This window comes from Branchiostoma lanceolatum, chromosome 13 (genome assembly GCF_035083965.1).
Source record: "Branchiostoma lanceolatum isolate klBraLanc5 chromosome 13, klBraLanc5.hap2, whole genome shotgun sequence".
Classification (NCBI taxonomy): Eukaryota; Metazoa; Chordata; class Leptocardii; order Amphioxiformes; family Branchiostomatidae; genus Branchiostoma; species Branchiostoma lanceolatum.
This window is the reverse complement of record NC_089734.1, coordinates 2,854,132-2,869,532: the sequence shown is the minus strand read 5'-3', so window position 1 is coordinate 2,869,532 and position 15,401 is coordinate 2,854,132. Positions and strand designations below refer to the sequence as shown.

The 15,401-nt window shown below is 42.4% G+C and overlaps 2 protein-coding genes across 3 annotated transcripts; both read left to right on the top strand.

The window, feature by feature from the left end:
* The first annotated feature begins 959 nt into the window (after positions 1–959).
* Positions 960–6,056, top strand: LOC136447252 (leucine-rich repeat-containing protein 15-like). Of its 2 annotated transcripts, none has more exons than XM_066445979.1 (3): positions 960–1,025; positions 2,182–2,283; positions 3,434–6,056. In XM_066445979.1, the coding sequence occupies exons 2-3, from the start codon at positions 2,278–2,280 to the stop codon at positions 5,123–5,125; spliced, it is 1,698 nt and encodes a 565-aa protein (XP_066302076.1). In that variant the 5' UTR covers positions 960–1,025; positions 2,182–2,277; the 3' UTR covers positions 5,126–6,056. The 2 variants fall into 2 exon arrangements, with proteins under 2 accessions (XP_066302076.1, XP_066302077.1); XM_066445980.1 differs by lacking the exon at positions 960–1,025 and adding an exon at positions 1,325–1,372.
* A 635-nt stretch (positions 6,057–6,691) lies between these two features.
* Positions 6,692–14,445, top strand: LOC136447254 (leucine-rich repeat-containing protein 15-like). The gene is made up of 5 exons (XM_066445981.1): positions 6,692–6,822; positions 7,987–8,105; positions 8,346–10,664; positions 11,452–11,571; positions 11,999–14,445. The coding sequence occupies exons 4-5, from the start codon at positions 11,566–11,568 to the stop codon at positions 13,535–13,537; spliced, it is 1,545 nt and encodes a 514-aa protein (XP_066302078.1). The 5' UTR covers positions 6,692–6,822; positions 7,987–8,105; positions 8,346–10,664; positions 11,452–11,565; the 3' UTR covers positions 13,538–14,445.
* The last annotated feature ends 956 nt before the right edge of the window (positions 14,446–15,401 follow it).

Sequence of the window (15,401 nt, the reverse complement as noted above, 5' to 3'; positions counted from 1 at the left end):
TGCAGAACCTTAGAAAGTCGCAAGGGGGCCCAAAATCTAATCATTTCGCTTCAACTGTAAATAAGAATCACGACCATAGCTTGTCCAGAACACCAGATATTAAAGCAGGAAGTTCCACTACAGAACCTTAGAAAGTCGCAAGGAGGCCCAAAATCTAATCATTTCGCTTCAACTGTAAATAAGAATCACGACCATAGCTTGTCCAGAACACCAGATATGAAAGCAGGGAGTTCCACTGCAGAACCTTAGAAAGTCGGAAGGGGGCCCAAAATCTAATCATTTCGCTTCAACTGTAAATAAGAATCACGACCCTAGCTTGTCCAGAACACCAGATATTAAAGCAGGAAGTTCCACTACAGAACCTTAGAAAGTCGCAAGGGGGCCCAAAATCTAATCATTTCCCGGTCTCATCAAGACCTTCCCATATACCAAATATCAATACAATCAATCCAGGCCTTCTCGAGTTATGCTGGTCTTCTACATACATACATACATACATACAAACCGTTACCCTATCGAAAATATAACCTTCTTGGCAAAGATAATGAGCCTCCTGAAAGCCCTGTCACACATGACGACACCCTAGGCCTGAGTCTGTCCGGGCAGGGCGCACTTTGCTTTCTATTTTCGTTTATTTTTCCATGATGTTGTTCCTTATACACTTCCATGCTAGCATTGTTGCACATGATATATAACGTTAATGTGAGTGGCAGTGGCTTTTATTAAACTTTTCATGAGCACGTTTGAAAGCTTGGTTTCCTGTTTTCGACAGAATAGAAGAAGAATGCAAAATACAGCTTCTCGTACTTGCCGTGATTTCGTAGCGAGATAGCGACTTTTTGCGTAATTGACTTCCTGAATGAAGCGTAATGCGTCGGTGGCTCTTCTGAAGTTTCGTCACCCAACATCTGCTTGGAGATTATAATCGTGGGGCGCACATGAATATTAAGTATTTGACCTTTCGAGTGAAGGCTGAGGCACAGAAGGGAGTCCAACCCACGCCGAACAGACTGCTGAGAGCGCCGGTGAGTCCAGTTACGTGTTGTTGTTGTACCGTGCACCAAATTCGACAAAAATGCTTCCGTAAGATATCTATATGTATGTTAAAATGACGATCGGCTGTAGCCATAGTGTCAGCTGCATCATAGTGTCCATGCCAGGGCCTCCATAGGCCAGCTCCTTGGTTCCAGGGCCGACATGTCCCCAGGAAATTGTACATCAGACCCCCATGATACACCCCAGTTTGCCCCTGCAATATAGATATTATACATATAATATATTATAGAGATTGTTGGTCTGGCATCCTGGCTATCAATATGGCGGCTGGTGGGTTATTCTCAGCGTGCAACACGTCCATCATTACATGAACACTGTGGGCATATATACATTACAGTTGGAACATCTCATATTCCTGGTAGTTCAATATCAGCATCTCAACGTGTTTATGTCCGGTTTTAAGGTCTTTACTGTGTATAGATGTGACATATATTGATCAGTGTGGTTTACAGAGGCGTAAAGAGGGTGTTGAGGTAACACCACGTCATGGGACTAGTCTAGAAATGTTGTTATCGGCAAACTAGGTCAATTGGCGAGGTCTTAATTAAAGGGGGAGTTTCGCGTATGGTCCGACATGGGGGTAGACCAGAGGCTTAGCGCAGTAGGGTAAACTAACTGTACAGTAAAGGTGTTCATTCATTCATTCATTCAGTCATTCAGTCATTCATTCATTCCTTTCTTAACCCTCCCCTCAGAGGCACTGAAACTTTAGAATAGACAGGGACAATTGAAATATCTAAAAGACATTGAAATACATCAAACAATACATATATATCATATTGTACATATCTTAGGTAAAATGATCATTTATTAATTCATGTCAGTAATTCATGTCAGTAATTGATTAATTAATCAATTCATTCATTATTGACTTAGAAGACGCCGTATCTCCGACAACGCCTCAGCAAAGTAGAGCTAGTCTTGAGCTGACCAGAGTGCGTTTAGCCAACTAGACCAAAAAAATGACAAAGTAGAAAGCCCGACAAAAACGCCTAAAAACACGTCAAAAACCTGCCGGAACCCATCCTCTGCTTGGAGAGTAGACCAGAGTGCTTTTTGCAAGAAAGCTTGAGTGACCTGTTGTTTGATAACAAAACTGAAATGAAATGTGTTTGTGTTTGGTAGTGCTGTGGGTGCTGACCTGATACAAGCCTGCGGTTCAAGGGAAAGTCAACACAACGTTACTGTGACAGATCCAGGTCCCACACGCCAGTACTGACAATGCAGGTGTGATGCCTTTGCCAAGAAAGTTATGTTTTGTTTTCGGTAGCGTTTGTAGCAAGTGTTTATTTGTGGTTTAGCAACGTGACTCAAGATGGTATGAATGGATTGACATGGAATTCGGTAGTGTGATTACCTCTTGGGTAATCGAAGGCATGATTAGATTTTGGGCCCGCTGGCGGCCTTCCTTGGCACTGCAGCAAAACTTCCGTTTGTTCCATCTCGTGTGCTGGATAAGATATGGTCATGATTTGTAGGTTATAGCTAGCTCTAGGTCTCACTCTGGGTCTTACCGAAAACAACCATAAAACAAGCAAACCAACTGATTACAAGCCGAAAACAGCCGAAAACAAGGTTGTTTAAACCTAATTCGGGTGTTTTGGTTGTTTTCGGTAATTAGTGAGTGTCCACAAAATACGGAAAAAAAGACATACAAGGGTAGTAATTAAAAAACAAAACAATGCCATGGCGACGGTGGCCTTTAAGTAGAAGTGCATGACTTATAGATAAGGTCCTCATGCGCAGAAGTTATAATAATAATAATAGTCTTTATTGCATATTCCTGCCCAGAAGGGCTAAATGCACAGAAAACCACACGTGGTCTGTAAGGAGTATAAAGTAAAACATAAATTGATAAAATGCTACATTCTAATATTAAGAACTAAGAACAAATATACAAAATGTGGGCTATTGCTAAACTAAATGCTGATCACCTAGTAGTTTCTTCTCTCTTTTTGAAACATTTGGAAATATGACTACATACTTTGTCCATTATATGTTCGTTCTTACATGACATCAGGTATATAAAAGTGTCCTGTTTTGACATATTTGTACATTTCTTATATCACATCTTCTGTTCCCGAAAAACATAAGTTATTTCATTCTTATCGGGCCCTTGTGACTTTCTGGTGGAGCAGAATTTCTAAGATTGAAATTTGGATTAGTACTTTTATGAAGCCTCGTGTATTTCAACATAGTCGCCTACTGACAAAAGAAGTTTTCATAGCCACCGACGATCCCCCTCCAGTCGGTGTCGGCGAAAAGTCCCTTTGCCAGTCGGATACGGTCTTTATAGCCACCGATAGATCTGCTTGGACATTCATTAGTCACCTACATGTATGGCCAGCGCTGACTTTGTCATCTGCCTTTTTTCCAGGGGCCAAGAAGAACCGATCCCAGCAGCTACCAGGCGGCGACAAAACTGCTGTGGGTCCTGGTGGTGGTGACGTATGCTTCCCGGCATGCACAGGGGCAGGCTGCGCGCGCGTGTGACAGTTCCGGACGCAGCGTCGCCTGCACCTGCAACTCTGACATTGAACGTGTCGTTTGCTCGCGCAGCGGAGACTTAAAAGCGGTGCCTTCGGGGATACCGACTGACACCGTTTATCTCGACCTCAACGGGAACAAGCTGACGTCACTGCCTAGAATGGCCTTCCAGCAACTGTCCAAGTTAAGAGCGATCGTTCTCTCGCGTAATGAGATCTCTGACATTCAGCTTGGGGCGTTTGATGGTCTAGATGGTAGTCTCACTGAACTACAATTACAGGAGAATAAGCTGACTAATCTTAAGGTTGGGACTTTTGAAAACTTACCGTTAGTGAATCAGTTACATCTGAAAAATAATATGCTCGCCGACTTGAGTGTAGGCGTTTTTCGCGGATTAGTTAGCTTGAGGAGCCTTTTTCTGAACGGGAATCGTATAACAACTCTGCCAGTCGGTATTTTCTCTGACCTGCCGTCTTTACATATCGTATTTTTGCCAAGGAATGGTATAGAATCCTTAGACAACATTTTACCTGCTCTGCCTACTTATGTATCAGTTATAGATCTTCAAGGGAACAAAATATCTCGCTTAGATCGTGATGCCTTTGCGAGATTTGAGAATTTGACCACTTTGAGTCTAAACGAGAACGGTCTCGGAAATCTAGAGTCGGGGGTGTTCAACGGTCTGGTGGCGCTTTCCAGACTCTACCTTGATGATAACAAGATCACTTCCCTTCCACAAGGTCTTTTTCTCGGTCTTGAAAAACTGAGTCTTCTATCTGTGGAAAACAATCAGCTTGTGGAACTTAGCGGGAACAGCTTTGGCGATCACCCTTCGTTTAACGTCATAAGTTTTGAGAACAACAACATCTCGAGAATAGAGGCCGGTCTTTTCAGTCGATTCCCAACTTTAGGTAGCATCAATCTCGCATCCAATAACCTTACGTCTCTCCCTGCTGGAACATTCGACAGTCTCGCAGAGCTAGACTTCCTTGAACTAGAGAAAAACCGGCTAGAAACCCTCCATCCTAACCTTTTCCTAGACCTACGTAACGCCTGGTCTATCAAATTGGGTCATAACAACATCAAAACCCTTCCCACCGGTCTTTTCCGCGCAACAACGAAGTTACACGTCCTTTATATAAACAACAATGCGATATCTTCGCTTCCACAAGACATATTCTCCCCACTTTCTCAGCTCATATCACTTGGGCTTGAGAACAACCAAATAACAGTAATAGACGATGGCACGTTCAACTTAACAAACCTGGAATCTATTCAGCTAAACGGGAACCCACTTACTAACATCAGCTGCAAAATGTTCCCGACTACGAATATGTCGCTTTATGCAATAGACGTAGACTGTACGTGCGAATGGATACCTGTGTACGATTGTCCCGAGTTTGACTTCCTAGGGTCCAGGGTGACTTGCGCAAAGCCGAGAAAGTTATGGTACGACAAACTGAACGAAATTTCGAAAGACGTCTTGACTTGTGGGGCTCCGAGAATGGCCTGCTTTGGACTCGCAGGCTGGGTTGCTTTAGCGGGGGTTGTGATGTTGGTCAGTGCGTTTATCAGTGTTTAACACAGGTCTAGAGATTCCTATGTTAGCTACTTTATGCTGTATTATTGTGGATCTAGATCATTCAGTAAGTTTATGTTCAGTAAGTTTATGTTAAGTACTTTTCTTTTGTTTCTTAAGTTGATACCTTGCTTTGGCAGCTGTTGTGATGTTGGTTAGTGCGTTTACCAGTGTTGTCACATGTATCCCGGTAATAAGTGCAAATGCTTCACTGCTATACAAAAATGTACTTATTGAAATGATACCAAATATAGACGCAACATAATGACTCATTAATGACTTTCTAACAATTGTTGAGAGCTTGAAACTTTTCAACTAACAGCATTTCTGTATTTTCAACATTTCGAGGATTGCTATGAACATGCTTCTGTCATGTGATGTATAAACTTGATTGTATCAGCTAGGTCGCCGTGGATGCCTGGCTATTGGACTGCAAGCGTTGGAATGTTAGTTGTATATAAGCTTAGATTGTACTCAGTAGCAGTTCTTAGAATAAGTAGTCATTGTTAACTTGTACTATCTGTTTACTTTTTCTATGCATTGTTTCGTGTTGCAATTAGCCCTCGGGCAAGAACAAAATTATAATAATGGTATATATACCAATTACGATAAAAGCAACAGTCCATTTCACATTTCCATAAAGTAGTTATGGTGTTTGTCGTGTGCCATGTTATGCGCCACGAGGATATGGCGGGTATGGTTCTCCTCTGGAAACCGAATGAAAGGCGTAGGCGTGGTCGCCCGTCGTTGGCACTAAAAGAAAGTAATCAAAGAGGATGTTGGCCTTGAAGATGGAACTTTGATCTGTCATGTGCGACAGGAACTTATGGAAACACTTATGTCACCTCTAAAAAGAGGATGAACTGAACTTAACTGAACTTCTGCGCTAATGTGTTTGGTACACTCTTTACCAGGAATAAACCATTCTTAAGAATCTGTATGTCCAGGAAGTCGTTTATTGTAACACCGGGTAGCAATCAATGCTACCATTTACTAGGCAAGCGGCAGCTGATCTAAAACTAGGGGGCCCAAACCTACATTACTTTTTTATTACATCACAAGCTATCAGCCACCCAAAAATCAAGACCATAGTACGTCCAGGTCAAAAGATACAAAAACGGAAGTTCTGCTGCAGTACCAAGATCACATACCAGGGGGCCCAATATCGACCTTGAACTTCGGCTTCACAACACCTGCCCACATACCAAATACCGTAATCCATCAAGAGGTTCTTGAGTTATGCTGACTACAGTAGTGCGGAAACACAGACAGACAAACAAACAAACAGACATACAAACACACACACAGACACACTCAAAACTATATCTCCATTTTTCATGGAGATAACAACCGAGAGCCTAACCTCTGATTGGAGGGTAGCTAACTGGCCTTCCATATACCACAGCTGTAGCACAACTTCAAGATGGGGGTGTCGATCTATGATTTTCCAAAACCTGAAAATACTGTTACGGGACCTCAATAACTACCGAGCTGCCAAAATCCCCAACAGGATATTGAGTTGTAGCTGCGAACACACAAAAACACAGACAAAAGCAGTACTCCTGTAGGAGGTCACTGACCTCCTTTACGGTAGCCCAAGTTCAAGTGATCCACTGCGCATGACGAACGCTCAATCAGGGACCAGGGGTATTCAATGGTTTATGGTTATCCCTGACGATTTTCAGGGACGCCAAGCTCTGGTGAGTCGAGCCGTTCTGTTCTGTCTCTGATTTAATATTGCAGGTATAAATTTGCCCGTTCTAAAAAGGTCTCCACCACATCGTAAGCTCATTGCATGAACAATACGGCATGTCCAGTGTGAGTCATGGGGGGGAGGGCTGCAAGCAGTTAGCAATGAGGCCATGAGCTTTTATTCAGAAGCCCTCTCGCTCTGTACAAGCTTCGTGATTTGATTGGAAATTCGATTACCCAAAATTCATTCAGGGATTGTCCAGAAGCGGCTGGAAAATGGAGGGTTCCATGTAGATGTAGATGTAGATGTGTAATGTATGGATGTGAAACGACACGCAATTTTCCTCAAAGTAAAAACACAGGGAAAGTCCGTTTGATGAGGGAGGTGGTGGACAAATCATGTGAGGGCCCAGCAGGTCACATTAGTCGTGCCACAGCTATAAGCCCACTCGTAGATTCGAGTACAGTATGCATGTGCAGTGTCAAAGGTGAAGCTAAGGCGCCTGTCTCTTCTTGGATGGTCCCTGAGACGTAAACAAAACCCTTGCTATGCAAATCGAGACAAGAACTGTGCACAAGCCAGGGCCTTAAGCTTTGACATTGCACATGTGTTCTTGAAACTACGAATTGGCTTTTTTCTTGGGAACGTCGTGGATCCATGTATCGTGCAAAATTCAGCTTTTATACTCTCCAAGCAGAGGTTAGGCTCCGGCTTGTTTTGGACGTCCGCCAACCAAACAGTTTTGCTGGCTGGCGGACAAAAAGAGAACCTGCCAAAATAGAAAGGCCGATAAAAACGCAAGACGTCCATAACAAGGCGGAGCCTAACCTTTGTTGGGAGTGTATTGTCGCAAGTCCAATTTTTTGCCAATTTTGTTCGTTCGTTTACGGGTTACTATGATACAGTCTCTAGTCTCGTTCGTTTACGGGTTACTATGATACAGTGACTACAGTCTCTAGTTAAACTGTTAAAGTATCCCAGACGTCTTGATAGACGCATATGCGTTGCGCCCATCTCCATTTCTGTAGCCCATGTGACCGCGGTATAAACTAAAGAGGGTATTATTCTTCAATGCAATACCTTACGTTTAGCCTATGTTTATCATGTTGAATTACATTACTTGCTATTTTTGGTGAAAATATATTGACCGCTCCCTTTCTCTGTTCCACAGAACGCCAAACAGCACAAAAGGAGAGCTACCGTGACCTTGCTCTGAGCCCAAAATAACACCGTGTTTGACAAGGTCACTACGAGTCATCCTAAGTACTTAAACGAGGACTGAGGATGCAGGTATCGTATTACATACATGTTACTATGTCCAATTACGGGTGGACTACTTTACAGATTCAGTCTATAGATCTAGAGCACGGCTGTCCATTTATAAATCAAACGTTAGCAAGAAACTGTGCAGGATGTAAATGACACCCCATTTTAGCAGGGAAAACGGTATCAAACCTGTTTTGGGAAACAACATTATGTTCTTGCCGTGACATTATGTCGCCGTTTATCAGTTGTATTCTACAATTTCAGGATCCAAAAGCTTTCGCCAAGATCGTCATGACTGCATGTGCACTGCTTCTAGTGACGCATCTGATTCCTGTGCACAGCCAGCCCCTAGTAGCCTGTGACGGCGCCGGAGACAGCCTCGCCTGCAAATGTCAGTACAGGTCCGTCTCCTGCAGGCGAGACGACCTGACGGAAGTGCCGACGGGTGTGCCGAACGACACCCTCGTGCTGGAGTTCTGGTGGAATAAGATCACGGCGATTCCGAGAACGGCGTTTGTTAATCTTTTCAGTTTGTCAACACTTCAATTTGATTATAACAAAATTTCGTCTGTTGAGGTCGGGGCTTTCGATAGGCTATCCGACACTCTGAAGCAGCTGACGCTAAACAACAACGAGTTAGAGACCTTGGAAGTTGGTGTCTTTAGAAACCTGACAGAATTAAGATACCTAGACCTCGGCAACAACATGCTATCGAGCTTAAGCGTTGGTCTCTTTCAAGGGATACCAAAACTAGAATCCATTGATCTCGATGGAAACAGGATTTCAGTTTTGCCTTTGGATATTATCAAGGACTTGCCATCATTGCGTTAACTTAACTTAGCCAGGAATAGTATAAAGGACATAGAGAACATTCTATCTGCCCTTCCAACCAATATTACATCTTTAGATTTAAACGGTAACGGTTTTGGGAACTTGAGAACTGCTGTGTTCAGCGGATTTCCCAACCTCAGGTCGCTGAAGCTTGAAGCAAACGACATGGATTCTCTTCCCCAGAATCTTTTTCTTGGCCTCGACAAGTTAGGTTTGCTACATCTAGACCACAACATGCTAGTAGAACTGAATCGAAGCAGCTTTGGCGACCACCCCTCACTGGAATATCTTTATTTTGCTAACAACTCTATCGTAAGAATAGAGCCTGGGTTTTTCAGTACATTCCCGAAGTTAATACAAATTGATCTTAACGCTAACGAACTTTCACGCCTACCGCCCGGGATATTTCAAAACCTCACTGCTCTCAGGAACCTTAAGTTGGACGACAACAGACTAGAAAATCTCGATGCCGACCTCTTGAGAGACCTTAACGACCTCTGGTATATATATCTACAAGAAAACAACATCAAAAGTCTGCCCTCTACCATTTTCCATGGTCTGAAAAGTCTTAAGTTTTTGTACCTTCACAGCAACGAACTTACCGTTATTGAGAACGGTACGTTTGGTGGCCTCCCATCAATACAACACATTTACCTGGAAAATAACCCACTGACTAAGGTAACCTGTGGGATGTTTCCCACTCAAAACGTGTCGAGGTCTTTGCGGAAAATTGACGTTGACTGCACGTGTGAGTGGAAACCTGTGTACGACTGTCCCGAGTTTTCCTGGTTCGGTTCCATCGTGACGTGTCAGAATCCCATTCGCTTGTGGGCCGACTCGCTTAATGAAGTTCCAAAAGATGCTTTGACTTGTGCCGCCCCTAGAAGCGCTTGCTTCAACCAAGCAGGCATGCTTGCTTTGTCGGTCCTTACATTGTTGTCTATTTTATCCTTGTAAGAAATTGACACGACAAAGCGATACCTAATGTGCTAGTATACTCATAGAATACTGTAAATGCATTTACGTTTGCGTGGTTTTAATTTGGCAGTAGGGTATAGTGTTCGCGGTGGTTTAAAGTTGCGTTTGAGACATCGACAATAGTAGACAAGGGGGTAGGCGGGCAAAAAACGTTCGCGGCGATGAGCTTACCGCGAAAACCGCGAACATAAAACCACCGCGAACATTTTTGCATTTACAGTAATCATCTTCATCTTCCATAAATAGTTATTAGTAATTAGTTATAATTAGTTCAATGCCTAGAAGTGGCCTTGCATTGAACAAGCGAGTTAAAAGATGTGCATTTCTATAGAAATATATATATGAACTAATGTCTACTTGCCTGCACTATCGACAGGTTTTAAGAAAAGGAATAAGACATTTGAGAAAGACGCTAAAGAAAGGAAGTAGTGTATCTAGTTTGAGTAACTGCGCTTGATCTTCTCAAGGATTGTTGCATTGTTTATGATCTTGATACTTGAGAGGATGTAAGTGTTTGACATTGATGTTTTGCGTGTAACTGATTGTACAAGAAATAAACGCAGTTTTAAATGAAATTACGTTTTTGCTTTCTTTCGCTTTGATAGTGGAAAGTTTAACAGGAGAGCTACCGTGACCTTGCTCTGAGCAGTACAGGAGTCACTGACCTCCTTTTCGGTAGCCCAAGTTCAAGTGATCTATTGCGCATGACCGAAACTCAATCACTGGCCCAGCGTATTAAAGGGTTTATCCCAGTTTCAGGGACGCCAAGCGCTGGTGAGTCGAGCCGTTCTGCCTATATCTGATTTAATACTGCAAGTATTGCACGTTCTAAAAGGTCTCCATTGCATCGTAAGCTCCTTGCATGACCCATATATGGTATGTCCAGTGTGAGTCATGGGAGAAGGGCTGCATGCAGTTGTGCAAAAGGCATTTCTTCTTTCTATGCATAGCCCTAGTCCTCAGCTTAGCAGCTGGGCTGTCAGATATTACTTGACTGAGGGGGTCGTTATTGGGTTGGAACTTGGCCGACTAATACCCGACGGGGCTGAATCGCAAGGGTCTGGAGGCTGCCATTGTAAGCAATGAGCTTTTTTTCAGAAGCCCTCTTGATCTGTACAAGCTCCACTCCATGGTTTGATAAGAAATTTGAGTACCTGATATTCATTCAGTGATTGTCCAGAGATGGAAAAGGGAGGGTTCAATGTAGATGTAGATGTGTAATGCATGGATGTTGATGACACGCCAATTTCCTAAAACACTACAGGGAAAGTTCGTTTGCTACGGATGTCATATTGGAGGTGTTGGTAGTTTTAGAAAAGGTGAATGTGTGTTATGCTAATGTGGACCTGATTTGCATAATTTATGAGAAAAATAATCATATTTATTCTGTGGTAAATTGTAGGGACGTCATATTGATCATATAAGTAGCTAAATAAACAACAACGACGTTTCATACTCCCTTTATTAACGCGAGGGAAATATCCTTCATGTTCTCGGAAATGTTGCCTTTGTAGTTACTTGCCATTTTTGGTAAACATATGTTTACTTCTCTGTTCCACAGAACGCCAAATAGCGCACACACAAGGGTCACCGTGACCTTCCTCTGAGTCAAAAATAGCACAGTGTGTCACAAGGTCACTGCGAGTTATCCTAATTCATTAAACGAGGACTCAAGATGCAGGTATTGAAATACAGATCTTTTACTATGACTATATGTTTAGTTCAATTATGGGTTGGCTACTTTACAGATCAATACAAATCTAGTTCATAGATATACATCCATTCGTAATAGGCGGTACCCCTATCTGATAGTCCTTAAAGCCCAGAGAGAGAGAGAGAGAGACGTTGTATGCATGCGATGTGAACTCAATCGATGAGACTGAAGTTCGGAGACCCGAATCCTTTATATTTGAAAATCTGAAGGTTCATGTTTAACAGAAAACAGAGGCATTATTCCTCAGAGCGATTTCGTGTGTGTGTGTGCAAGATGCAAATGACTTCCCATTGCAACAGAGAAAAAGATAGAAAACCTGTTTTGGACAAAACATTGTTTTCTTGCTTCCCGTGACATTCTATCGTCATTACTCAGTTGTATTCTACAATTCCAGGGCCCGAAAGCTTTCGCCAACATCGTCAAGGCTGCAAGGATAGTATGTGCACTGCTTCTGATGACTCATCTGATTCCTGTGCACGGAGAACCCGTAGTAGCCTGTGACGCAGCCGGAGACAGCCTCGCCTGCAAATGTCAGTACAGCTACGTCTACTGCAAGTATGACGACTTGAAGGAAGTGCCGACGGGTTTGCCGAACGACATCGTCCTCCTAGACCTCAGGGGGAACAAGATCACGTCGGTTCCTAGAACGGCGTTCGTTAATCTTTCCATGTTGTCCAACCTTAAGCTTCATCATAACAAAATTTCGTCTGTTGAGGTCGGGGCGTTCGATTGGCAATCCGGCTCTCTGAACCAACTGGCGTTAAACAGTAATGAGTTGGAGTCTTTGGAGGTTGGTGTCTTCAGAAACCTGACAGAATTAAGATACTTAGACCTCAGCGACAACATGATATCGAGCTTGAGCGTTGGTCTCTTTCGAGGAATGACAAACCTAACATCCATTGATCTCAATGGAAACAGTATTTCAGTTTTGCCTTTGGGTGTTTTTGCGAAGTTGCCATCATTGCGTAAACTAAGCTTGGCAAGGAATGATATACAGAACATAGACACTATTTTACCTGCCCTACCCTCAAACCTTACGTCTTTGGATTTAAACGGTAACGGTTTGGGGAACTTAAAAGGAGCTGTGTTCATAGGATTTTCCAATCTGAGGTCGCTGGAGCTTGAAGCAAATGACATGGATTCTCTTCCCAAAAATCTTTTCCTTGGCCTCGACAAGTTGAGTTTGCTACATCTAGACCACAACATGCTAGTGGAGCTCAATCGAAGCAGCTTCGGCGACCACCCCTCACTGGAATATCTTTATTTTGCTAACAACTCTATCGTAAGAGTAGAGCCTGGGTTTTTCAATACATTTCCAAAATTATTGCAAATTCATCTGAATGCTAACGACCTTTTATTTCTACCGCCTGGGATATTTCAGAACCTTAATGTTCTCAAGGTCCTTAAGTTGAACGAAAATAAACTAGACAATCTCGATGCCGACCTCTTCAGAGGCCTTAAGGACCTATGGTATATATATCTACAAGAAAACAACATCAAAAACCTACCCTCCACCATTTTTCAGGGTTTAAGAAGTCTCATCTTTCTGTACCTTCAGAGAAACGAACTCACCGTTATTAGGAACGGTACGTTTGGCGACCTCCCAAAAATAGAAAACATTTATCTGGAGGATAACCCACTGACAAATGTGACCTGTGGTATGCTTCCATCTCAAAACATTTCGGAGTCGTTGCGGGAAATTGACGTTGACTGCACGTGTGAGTGGAAACCTGTGTACGACTGTCCCGAGTTTCCCTGGTTTGGTCCCATTGTGACGTGTTTGAGGCCCATTCGCTTGCGGTACAAGTCGCTTGATGAAATCCCAAAAGATGCTTTGACTTGTGCCGCCCCTAGAATCGCTTGCTTCAACCAAGTAGGCATGCTTGCTTTGTCGGTCCTCACGTTGTTGTCTAATATTCTTATAAAAAATTGACATGACAATACGATACTTATATGTGCTAGCATACTCCTAGAATAGTCATCTCAATCTTCCACCAAAGGCCTAGTTCAATGCTTATAAATACATGCATATTAGGATGTAAGGGATATGTTAGGGTGGTCTCACATTTAGTGTTTAATCAGTCTATTGGTCTAAAGTGACGTGAATCGAAGTTGAATCTGTATATTTACAGACTCCGATTGCTATATCTATCTATGTATCTATCTACGTATCTATCTATCTATCTATCTATCTATCTATCTATCTATCGATCTATCGATCTATCGATCTATCGATCTATCGATCTATCGATCTATCGATCTATCTAGTATCTATCGATCTATCGATGTACCTATCAATCTGATATAACCGCACGATACTAAATGTGCATTTCTATAGAAATATACATGGACAATTATCTACTTGCCTAAACGTCATCGACGTACGCTAAGAAATGAGAAAGATACCAAGGAAGAGAAGAGGTGTGTCTAGTATGTGTAATAGCTCATGACGCTGCCGACAGTTTTCCCGTAGTTTATACAATCTATATTGATGCCATGCGTGTACGGAGTGACTGCTTGTACGGGACATTCAAGCAGTTTTTAATAAAAACTAAGTTTACAAAATTTCGTTGATATTGGACTGTCTATTGTTCTGTAAATAAATAATAGATGAATAGATAAATCGCCGGAAAAAGATAAATAGATAAATATTGTTTAGTTGTTCAGTTGTTCAGTTCATTGTCATAATGAATGAGGCAAGACGAAACAAGAGCTTTGCAAAAGCCCTAAATGTCTCACGGAAGTATGAGGTCCTCTAACTCATGTTTATACATGTAAGTGCTGATATTGATGGCATGAATGTAACATATTGCACAAGAAATAAACCCAGTTGCCAATAGAATCTAATCATTAAGTTCACTTTGTTTCCTAAGACCTTGATAGTGAAAAGTCAAGGTATTTAAGGTCCTCACTCTTAGTGGGCAGTTCAGCTAGTCTGACGTTTCTGACCTAGTGTGAAGAGATGCTGTTACAATTATATATGTAACCTGTAATAAACCAATCAACCTCGGAGTGGCCTTTGCGTCACATCTTGAAGTGACCTTCAGGTCTTGATACGTGGGGACCATTGAGTGAAAAAATCACTGATATTCACCAGGAATAGTCACCACTTCCGAAAATAATTTCATCAGGTTGGTAGAACATGCATAGGATATGGGAGATTCTTTATACACAACCAGGCATTGATCTAACCTGCTAACGAGGGGGGATACAAACTTAGCCATATTTGGGACAGTGTTCTCGCCGCAAAAGCGCCACCTACATCGGCTACTTATAGCGGTGAGAAGCAGTACTCCAGTCAGAAGCTCTGATAGACACCGAAACGTTAGCAGGTGAGATCAATACCTGGTTGTGTATAAAGAATCTCCCATATCCAATAGTCACCACTATCTCGTGAGTATCACATACTGTATGTTGGTTAAAGCTCAGAAACTTCAAGTCCCATGTCATATGTATACAATTATTTCCCCCATCTGCAAATTTGTCAATGGACAAATACAACACTGACCCATTTTATACGTCACTCTGAACGGCCATAAGCGCGCTGGTCAAGGCTAGGAGTGTTTCATCAAATATCTAGAGAGACATCCTGTACCGGATCGCGTAAGTGCAAGGCAACGTTCATGATGTGCATTTTTGCACATAAATTCATACTTAGTTGACTTTTGCATATTTACATAGCTCGTTTGAACCTTAAACCTGTATGGAAAATGGGTGAAGCGCGCAGGCCATATATTTATATGTCACGTCCAAAATGTCTGTATGTCGAGGGCTGACCCGAGGCAAAAACAATCTTC